Source organism: Morus notabilis, unplaced genomic scaffold, assembly GCF_000414095.1.
Source record: "Morus notabilis unplaced genomic scaffold, ASM41409v2 Scaffold294, whole genome shotgun sequence".
In the NCBI taxonomy this organism is placed as follows: Eukaryota; Viridiplantae; Streptophyta; class Magnoliopsida; order Rosales; family Moraceae; genus Morus; species Morus notabilis.
The window spans coordinates 68,234-79,359 of record NW_010365149.1 but is presented as its reverse complement, the minus strand read 5'-3'; the positions used below and the strand labels follow the sequence as shown (position 1 = coordinate 79,359).

General features: G+C 36.0%; 1 protein-coding gene across 1 annotated transcript; it reads left to right on the top strand.

Moving 5' to 3' along the window:
• The first annotated feature begins 8,081 nt into the window (after nucleotides 1-8,081).
• LOC112093404 lies at nucleotides 8,082-8,699 on the top strand. The gene has a single exon (XM_024171725.1). The coding sequence runs from the start codon at nucleotides 8,082-8,084 to the stop codon at nucleotides 8,697-8,699; it is 618 nt and encodes a 205-aa protein (XP_024027493.1).
• The last annotated feature ends 2,427 nt before the right edge of the window (nucleotides 8,700-11,126 follow it).

Sequence of the window (11,126 nt, the reverse complement as noted above, 5' to 3'; positions counted from 1 at the left end):
AGGTTACATAATTGGAAACTAGACATCCTAACCTTCGTATAGCCGTAAGAATCAACTCAAACGTACAACTATTGTTCAAGTTATGCATTTTTAAATTTAAGCATAATTCCAGAAATTCTGTAAAACAACAGCCACGTTTTGATATGGCATAATGTGTTGTTGGAGACCTTTACAGGCCTAAAACTAAGCTTATGATAGCTCTTTCGAAAGTCCTAGATGTGTAGTTTGATTAGGCACTGAGTTTGTAATTTTTGGGGCTGTGGAGAATATTTTATGATTATTCTCGTAACAGTCGCTAAAGCTGTCTTTTTTAGGAATTGATAAAAGAAAGAAACTGAGGCCCCTACTTTTTGAAATAAGATTGCTGCACCTAAATCACTGTTACTACCATTTAGAACATATTATTAGTGACGTGCAGGAGTTGGAATCACGTCATTTGGAGTTTTGTGACTGGAGTTGTGCACATTGGTAGTTTCATGTCGAAACTTCTTAAAAGCTGTGAAAACCAGGAAAGAACAGAATTTTGATTTCTTGAAACTGTTTTTGAGGCATTTAGAGAGGTCGGATTTGGGCATATGATACCCCTCGACTTTTACATATTTTTAATTTTATCCTAACTATTATAAACATTATGAAAAATAAAAAAGAAGCCGATGTTAAATTTTCATACTTATTTTATCTATTATGTGGCGGGGAGTGTTTGTAAAAGACAATTTTGAGTTCAAAATTTTGTTTATCAGAATTTCTTATAACAAAGACATTTGAGAGGACATTTTAATAATGTTGCATAATGGTTCAAATCTGATTTTACATTTGAGAGGACATTTTTATAATGTTGCATAATGGTTCAAATCTGATTTTGAGATCCAAACATCTCATTTCTAATTATATTTATCATTTCTCCTTCCCTCTCTCCCATGTCAACACTCTCTCTCCCCCTTTCACTCTCTCACATACTCTCTCTCCCTCACTCTCTCTCAATTTTGGTTCTCCCTCTCTTCCTCCATGAGAGGTGCTCTCGAAGCTTCCAAAATAGAGGGCTTTCACTCTAGTTTTGATAGGTAATTCAACCTTGAAGTCAATTTCAAGATTAGAGATGAATTTCTTACGAGATTTCAAGAAGTTTGAGGTAGGGCTTTTCCCCTTCTTCATTAATTCGAAAATATTGTTTTCTTTGTAGTAATTAGTTTTGTTTATTGATGCTCTTTATTGACCATGTTTTCTGAAGCCTTAGACCTTACCAAGTTTCTAAAATCCCAAGTTGACAAAGTTGGAGTTTATTAAAGTACGAGTTTTTTGAAACTTCTCTCTTGAATGTTATTATTTTGGACTTAATCATACTTTCTCCACTTGATTCACATGATTTTGGGGAGGATTCTAGGAGCAGCCCAAGGAAAAGCATAGGACTTGATTATTCTCAATAAGTTTTAATGTTAGCTATGTTAGAACCTTAAAATAGACTTTCCAAATTTTGATAGGAGATATGAATCACCCAAAAAGGAATTTTGCAGCTTAAGTTATGAATTTTTCAAGTGTTTAAAAGCTGTCAAAGAACCTAACCTGGATAGGTTTGATTCTATTTAATTCTGGGAATCTTTGGAGATGAATTTGAATGAATAGGTTACATAATTGGAAACTAGACATCCTAAGCTTCGTATAGCCGTAAGAATCAACTCAAACGGACAACTATAGTTCAAGTTATTGATTTTTAAATTTAAGCGTGATCTCCAGAAATTCTGCTGAAAAACAGCCACGTTTTGATCTGGCATAATGTGTTTTTGGAGACCTTAACAGACCTGAAACTAAACTTATGATAGCTCTTTGGGAAGCCCCAGATGTCTACTTTGACTAGGCATTGATTTTGTAATTTTTAGCACTGTGTAGAATATTTTATGATTATTCCCGTAATAGTCGCTAAAGCTGTCTTTTCTATGAATTGATAAAATAATGAATTTGAGACCCCTACGTTTTGAAATACGATTGATGTAGCTAAACCACCGTTACTACCATTTAGAGCATATTATTAGTGACGTGTGAGAGTTGGAATCACGTCATTTGGAGTTTTGTATCTTGAGATGTACGCATTGGAAATTTCATGTAAAAACTTCTCAAAAGCTGTCAAAACCAGGAAAGAACAGAATTTTGATTTCTTGAAAACTGTTTTTAAGGCATTTAGAGAGCTCAGATTTTGGCATATGATACCCCTAGACTTTTACATATTTATAATTTTATCTTAAGTATTCTAAACTTTATAAAAAATAAAAAAAATAACCCATGTTAAATTTTCATACTTATTTTATCTATTATGTGGCGGGAGTGTTTGTAAAAGACAATTTTGAGTTCAAAATCTTATTTATTACAATTTCTTATAACAAATACATTTGAGAGGACATTTTAAAAATGTTGCGTAACAGTTCAAATCTGATTTTACATTTGGGAGCACATTGTAATAATGTTGCATAATGATTCAAATCTGATTTTAAGATCCAAACATCTCACTTCTAATTATTTTTATCATCTCTCCTTCCCTCTCTCTCATGTCAACTCTCTCTCTCCCCCTCTCACTCTCTCACATTCCCTCTCTCCCTCACTCTCTCTCTCTTCGGTTCTCCCTCTCTTCCTTTATGAGAGGTGCTGTCCAAGCTTCCAAAATAGAGGGCTTTCACTCTATTTTTGATGGGTAATTCAACCTTGAAGTCAATTTCAAGGTTAGAGATGAATTTCTTAGAGATTTCAAGAAGGTTGAGGTAGTGTTTTTCCCCTTCTTTTTTAATTCGAAAATATTGTTTTCTTTGTAATAATTTGTTTTGTTTATTGATGCTCTTTATTGACCATGTTTTCTGAAGCCTTAAACCTTACCAAGTTTCTAAAATCCCAAGTTAACAAAGTTGGAGTTTATTAAAGTATGAGTTTCTTTGAAACTTCTCTTTTGAATGTTATTATTTTAGACTTAATCATACTTTCCCCACTTGATTCACATGATTTTGGGGAGGATTCTAGGAACAGCCCAAGGAAAAGCATACGACTTGATTTTTCTCAATAAGTTTTAATGTTAGCTATGTTAGAACCTTAAAATAGACTTTTCAAGCATTGATAGGAGATTTGAATCACCCAAAAAGGAATTTTCTAGCTTAAGTTATGAATTTTTCAAGTGTTTGGAAAAGCTGTCAAAAAACCTAACCTGGACAGGTTTGATAATATTTAATTCTGGGAATCTTTGGAGATGAATTTGAATGAATAGGTTGCATCATTGGAAACTAGGCATCCTCAGCTTCGTGTAGCCGCAAGAATCAAGTCAAACGGACAACTATAGTTCAAGATATGCATTTTTAAATTTAAGCATGATCTCCAGGAATTCTGCAGAAAAACAGCCACGTTTTGATTTGGCATAATGTGTTTTTAGAGACCATTACAGGCCTGAAACTAAGCTTATGATAGCTCTTTCGAAAGTCCTAGATGTGTAGTTCGATTAGGCACTGAGTTCGTAATTTTTGAGGATGTGGAGAATATTTTATGATTATTCCTGTAACAGTCGCTAAAGCTGTCTTTTTTAGGAATTGATAAAACAAAGAAACTGAGGCCCCTACTTTTTGAAATAGGATTGCTGCACCTAAACCACTGTTACTACCATTAGGAACATATTATTAGTGACGTGTAGGAGTTGGAATCACGTCATTTGGAGTTTTGTGCTTGAGTTGTGCACATTCGTAGTTTCATGTCGAAACTTCTTAAAAGCTGTGAAAACTAGGAAAGAACAGAATTTTGATTTCTTGAAACTGTTTTTGAGGCATTTAGAGATTTCGGATTTGGGCATATGATACCCCTCGACTTTTACATATTTATAATTTTATCCTAACTATTCTAAACATTAGTAAAAATAAAAAAGAAGCCGATGTTAAATTTTCATACTTATTTTATCTATTATGTGGCGGGAGTGTTTGTAAAAGACAATTTTGAGTTCAAAATCCTGTCTATCAGAATTTCTTATAACAAATACTTTTGAGAGGACATTTTAATTATGTTGCATAATGGTTCAAATCTGATTTTACATTTGAGGGGACATTTTAAAAATGTTGCGTAATGGTTCGAATATGATTTTAAGATCCAAGCATCTCACTTGTAATTCTTTTTTTCATCTCTCCTTCCCGCTCTCTCATGTCAACTCTCTCTCTCCCTCTCTCATTGTATCACGTTCTATCTCTCCCTCACTCTCAATTTCGGTTCTCCCTGTCTTCCTCTGTGAGAGGTGCTGTCCAAGCTTCCAAAATAGTTGACTTTCACTCTATTTTTGATGGGTAATTCAACCTTGAAGTCAATTTCAAGGTTAGTGATGAATTTCTTAGAGATTTCAAGAAGCTTGAGGTATTGTTTTTCCATTTCTTCTTTAATTCGAAAATATTGTTTTCTTTGTAGTAATTTGTTTAGTTTAGTGATGCTCTTTTTTGACAATGTTTTCTAAAGCCTCAGACCTTACCTAATTTCTAAAATTCCAAATTGTCAAAGTTGGAGTTTTTTAAAGTATGAGTTCCTTTGAAATTTCTCTCATGAATGTTATTATTTTAGACTTAATCATACTTTCCCCACTTGATTCATATGATTTTGGGGAGGATTCTAGGAGCAGCCCAAGGAAAAGCATAGGACTTGATTATTCCTAATAACTTTTAATGTTAGCTATGTTAGAACTTTAAAGCAGACTTTTCAAGTTTTGATAGGAGATTTGAATCACCCAAAAAGGAGTTTTGTAGTTTAGGTTATGAATTTTTCAAGTTGTTGGAAAAACTGTCAAAGAACATAGCATGGACAGGTGTGATTCTGTTAAATTCTGGGAATCTTTGGAGATGAATTTGAATGAATAGGTTATATAATTAGAAACTATACATCCTAAACTTCATATAGCCACAAGAATCACCTCAAACAGACAACTACAGTTTAAGTTATGCATTTTTAAAGTTAAGCATGATTTCAGAAATTTGTCAGAAAAACAGCCACGTTTCAATCTGGTACAATCTGTTTTTGGAGACGTTCGCAGACCGGAAACTAAGCATCTGATAGCTCTTTGGAAAGCTCTAGATGTCTATTTCTATTAGGCACTGATTTTCTAATTTTTCATGTTGTGTAGAATATTTTATGATTATTTCCGTAACAGTCGCTAAAAGTGTCTTTTCTAGGAATTGATAAAATAAAGAAACTGAGACACTTATTTTTTGAAATAGGATTGCTATACCTAAACTACCATTACTACTATTTAGAACATATTATTAGTGACGTGTGGGAGTTGGAAGTACGTCATTTGGAGTTTTGTAACTCGAGTTCTGCGCATTGGAAGTTTTATGTAGAAACTTTTCAAATGCTGTCAAAATTCAACCTTGAAGTCAATTTCAAGATTAGAGATGAATTTCTTAGAGATTTCAAGAAGCTTGAGGTAGGGTTTTTCCCCTTCTTTAATTCGAAAATATTGTTTTCTTTGTAGTAATTTGTTTGGTTTAGTGATGCTCTTTATTGGCAATGTTTTCTAAAGCCTTAGACCTTACCTAATTTCTAAAATCCCAAATTGTCAAAGTTGGAGTTTATTAAAGTATGAGTTTCATTAAAATTTCTCTCTTGAATGTTATTATTTTGGACTTAATCATACTTTCCCAACTTGATTCACATGATTTTGGGGAGCATTCTAGGAGCAGCCCAAGGAGAAGCAAATGACTTGATTATTCTCAATAAGTTTTAATGTTAGCTATGTTAGAACCTTAAAATAGACTTTCCAAGCTTTGATAGGAGATTTGAATCACTCAAAAAGGAATTTTGTAGCTTAAGTTATGAATTTTTCAAGTTGTTGAAAAAACAGTCTAAGAACCTAACCTAGACAGGTTTGATTCTGTTGAATTCTGGGTATCTTTATAGATGAATTTGAATGAATATGTTACATAATTGGAAACTAGACATCCTACACTTCGTATAGCCACAAGAATCACCTCAAACGGACAATTATAGTTCAAGTTATGCACTTTTAAAGTTAAGCATTATTTCCAAAAATTCTGTAGAAAAAGACCGAGTTTCTCGCCATAGGGAGCTCCGGTCCTCTTTGTCAAGAAGAAGGATGGCACGCTTCGGATGTGCATAGATTATAGAGAGCTCAACAAAGTCACCGTCAAGAACAAGTACCCATTGCCACGGATTGATGACTTGTTCGATCAGTTGAAGGGAGCTACCACGTTTTCAAAAATTGACCTTCGATCGGGGTATCACCAGCTTAAGATTAGAGAAGAAGACATTTTCAGGATGGCATTCAGAACTCGGTATGGACACTACGAATTCTCAGTGATGCCATTTGGACTTACAAATGCCCCAGCGGCGTTTTTGGACCTGATGAACAGAGTCTTCAGATCCTACTTAGATAAGTTATTGTTTTTATCGATGACATCCTTATATACTCACGAGATCCACAGGAGCACGCAGAACATTTAAGGATCACACTACACGTTGAAGAAACATCAGCTATATGCGAAGTTTTCTAAGTGCGAGTTCTAGTTAGATAAAGTCCATTTCCTCGGACATGTAGTATCCAAGGAAGGAATCACCGTGGATCCAGCAAAGGTTGAAACGGTTGAGAAGTGGCCAGTTCCAAAGAGTTTTACGGAAATTCAAAGTTTCCTAGGATTGGAAGGGTATTACAGAAGGTTTGTGGAGGGATTTGCTCATCTTGCAGCTCCTCTCACTGCCTTAACCAGAAAAGATAGAAGGTATGAATGGACAGATAAATGTGAGCAGAGTTTTAGAGAGATCAAGAGAAGGTTAACTAGTGCTTCAGTACTCACGATTCTAGATGAGGGAGAAAAATTTGACATCTACAGTGATGCTTCAAAAACAGGGCTAGGAGCCGTGTTGATACAAAATGGCAGGGTTATTGCGTACGCATCTCGGCAACTGAAGGATCACGAGCGCAATTACCCGACGCATGATCTTGAGCTAGCTGCAGTAGTCTTTGCGCTCAAGTTATGGTGGCATTACCTGTATGGAGTTCAATGCCAAATTTATACGGACCATCAGAGTCTAAAGTACTTCTTCACGCAGAAGGAGCTTAATATGAGACAGAGACGATGGCTTGAACTTGTGAAGGACTATGATTGTAAAATCCTTTATCATCCAGGTAAAGCCAATTGTGTAGCAGACGCCTTGAGTAGAAATTCAGCACTGCGGACTCCAGTGGAGACCGAATTGTTGCCCAAACAGCTTCGACAAGATATTAATCTCCTAGATCTTGAGTTAATCTCTGGTAAGCTAGCTTTTCTAAGATTGCAGCCCATGCTACAAGATGAGATACGAGAAGCTCATAAAGGCGATCCAATTATGGATAGATACAGGATGGTGATGGTAGAGAATGCAAAGTCGAATTTCAGCCTGTCAGAGGACGGAATTCTCTTGTACCAAATAAGAATTTGTGTACCGGATCAAGAAGGGATCAAGAAGCATATACTAGCGGAAGTGCACAGCACGCCATATGCCGTACACCCAGGTGCCACCAAAATGTATCAAGACTTAAAGCAACATTTTTGGTGGAAGCGAATGAAGAACGACATAGTTGATTATGTTAGTCGTTGCTTGACATGCCAGAAGGTCAAAGCAGAACATCAGAGACCAGTTGGTAAATTACAGCCACTAGAGATTCCAGAATGGAAGTGGGAACACTTAACCATGGATTTTGTGACCGGACTTCCGAGAACCAGTGATGGATATGATGCCATATGGGTAGTAGTGGATCGGTTAACGACATCGGCGCATTTCATTCCGATCAAAATAACTTACTCCTTAGAGGGGTTAGCTGAGTTATACGTGGCTAAGGTAGTAAAGCTACACGGAGTACCAGTTAGTATAGTGTCGGACAGAGACAGCTGATTTACCTCCAATTTTTGGAGAAGTGTTCAGGAAGCGATGGGGTGCAAACCCAGACGGATTGACAGTCAGAGAGAACAATCCAGACCCTCGAAGATATGCTTCGAGCTTGCGCTGTGGACTTCAAGGGCGCATGTAGTATGAAGTTGCCATTGATCAAATTTTTGTATAATAACAGTTATCAAGCTTCCATCGGCATGGCTCCGTATGAAGCACTTTACGGAAGGAAGTGTAGATCCCCAGTTCATTGGTATGACACTCGGGAAAAACAACTTTACAAGACAGAATTCGTTCAAGAGGCCATTGAGACAGTGCAGAAGATCTGCAGAAGATTAAAGACGACTCAGAGCCGGCAAAAGAGTTATGCAGATAAACGCTGGAGACCCTTGAAATTTTCTGTGGGGGACTTCGTATTCCTAAAAGTCGCACCAATAAAAGGTGTGATGCGTTTTGGGAAGAAAGGCAAGCTGAGCCCACGGTACATAGGACCTTTTGAGATCATTGAAAAAATAGGAAAGGTAGCTTACCGACTAGCTCTGCCGCCAAATTTAGCTGCAGTACACAGTCTGTTTCATGTAGCAATGCTCCGAAAGTATATCTCGGATCCATCGCACGTGTTACAGTATAAGCCTATCCAGGTTCACGAAGATTTGTCCTATGAGGAACAACCAGTTCAGATTTTAGCCAGAGAGGAAAGGAAACTTAGAAGTCGTAGTATCCCAATGGTTAAAGTTCAGTGGAAAAACCACCATGTTGCAGAAGCCACTTGGGAAGTAGAAGAAGAGATCAGACGGAAATACTCCCATTTGTTCTGATTTTCAGGACGAAAATTTCTTAAGGAGGGGTGAATGTAATGACCGGAAAAATTTTAGGTCTAATCCGGACAGTCCGGTATTTGACCGAAATTCTCTCCGAAACAGAAAGTAGTAGAATTTTCAGTTTGATCAAGGAGATGTTATGTAGAAACTTTATGTACGGGGTAAAATTTCTCGAAAAGTGTAAAGTTATAATACAAATATTTTACAAAGAAAATTTGTAAATATCAGTTGTGAATAGTGAAATATCGGTTAAAAGTTAAAAATTTTAGCGGATATATTTTAGTTATAAAAAATTAAAATATTTGGTAAGTGATCAAATGACCAGTTAGAAAAAGAGTAGAAATATTATAAGTAAGGAAAACAACAAAAGTTTTTGAAACAGGATTTTCCCGAGTCAGTTAAAGCGGGAAACTGCTTAAAAACTAGTACCGCGAGGGTACGCATTTTAGGCAATTCTGAATCAATTAAAATGAGAACTTCAGAAAAAGAAATTGACTAATGAGATACCCAAGAGAATTGGGTTCAACATGAGAAGTTTAACCTAAGGTACTCAACAGTCTAGCAAAGCAATATAGAACCTGTACCGGGTGTGAGATTATCGGTACCGGAAAGAGACTCGTTTTGAAAAACGGAAAGTTTGGTCTCGACAAGAAAAATGTGGGGAATATAGAACCACTCAAATTAAGTGTTAAACTTAAATAGAATTAGTAAAATTAAATTATGGGAATTAAAGTAATTTTTCTTAATTTAGAAAGTAATATTAGATATTATTAGAAATATTATTATAATATTCATTACATTCTAAAAAGAGGCCCACGGAAGCACATTAGAAGCAAAATGTGTCTTCTTTCCTAAGTGTGGCCGAGAGAATAGAGAAAAGAGGGAAAAGAGAGAAAATCAAGAGAACCAAGGAATCGCCCGTTTTCGCCGAAATTCCTTCTGTTCAGTCCGGTAGAAACATAACCCGATGCGTTCTAGCGGAGAATCTCAAATTTTAAAGGTAAGATTTTGGATTTTTCATGAGAAACTGCATGCTTTTTCGTTTTGATGAATAGTAACTCATATCAGAAAAAATCCGTAAAATTGAAAAACGAAACCGAGATTTTGTCAGAAACTGTGATAGGAGTCTAACATGAAAGTATTGAAACGAATGAACAAAATTTTTTGGATTAACACTAAAAATATGAAAAACCCTAGAAATGGAAGAAATGTGTTTTTGTTCAATTTATGGTGGAATCTGTGTTCAGGAATGTGAATCTTGACTCCAGGTACCGAAATTAGAAATGGAACGAGTTATTGAAAACTCGGGAAATGAGAAAAATAAGGCGAAAATCTGCCGAAATTTCTTAAAATCTAGTTAGTAAGCAATGAGTTAGTAATTTGATTCTAGAGAATGAATAGCAGTTTTAAAGCTCGAAAACGAATAGATTAAGATTCAGATACCGAGATACACAAATATGTGTAAATTGCCTCTTGAGCTAGAATTCGGCCTTAAGGGGAAAAAGTTCAGAAACGAGTTTGAAATTAGATTTAAGAATCTAAGTATGAGGAATTGTGATTTGGAATAGAAAATTGATACCTATTTCCATGAAACAGGTTTTGGCATGAAAGCCGAAGCAACAGGAAAAAACTTCAAGCAAGCGGGAATCCTAGCGGATTATCTGTAAGTATAGACATATATGTTTATCTGGACTCAAGTAAGCTGTAATTAGACTTAGAACTATGAATTTACTTATGTTCCGAAGTCTATGTGATTATACGTGTTTAGAGGGCTTAGTGCTCTAGATTGCAGAAGGGCGATATATGGTTACCCTTATGCACAGCTAAAGTATGCAAGAAGTATTATGCATTTTATGTTAGCATGTGCACGTAGAGAAACGTTGCATATCATTCAATAAAGTTTTTGACACTTTGAAATGAAAAACCCAAAGTTCAGAAATGTAAAAAGACTGACGGGTCGCTGGCCTCCCAAGGGAAGAAATCTCAAAGAGAAGAGATTCCGCCTAGACCAGACAGTAAACAGGGGCCCATGCCCACAGTAACAAGAAAAGTAAGTAGGGGCCCATGCCCATAGAAGTAAGAATAGAAAGACAGAAAGCAGTTTAACGCATGTTTTATCATAACTCGTAATGTAATTTTTACTAATTTATGACGTATGCACGTTTATACTTGCTGAGCGTTAGCTCATCAGTTTACTCGTGTGCATACAAAGGTAAGCAGCTAGCCATATAGTGGCTTTGCTTGATGGACAGGCGGAGGCAAGGTGGCGGAAATGTCATGGGTACACGGGAGTGGTCTCCACTACGCTCGCTTAGAAAATAAATTCCGCTACAGATTAATGTAACATAGAACACTAGTATGTATGTTCAGTTTTAAGAAAAAAGGATATTACAACCATTGTCTTAGTAAAGAACAACGGATTGT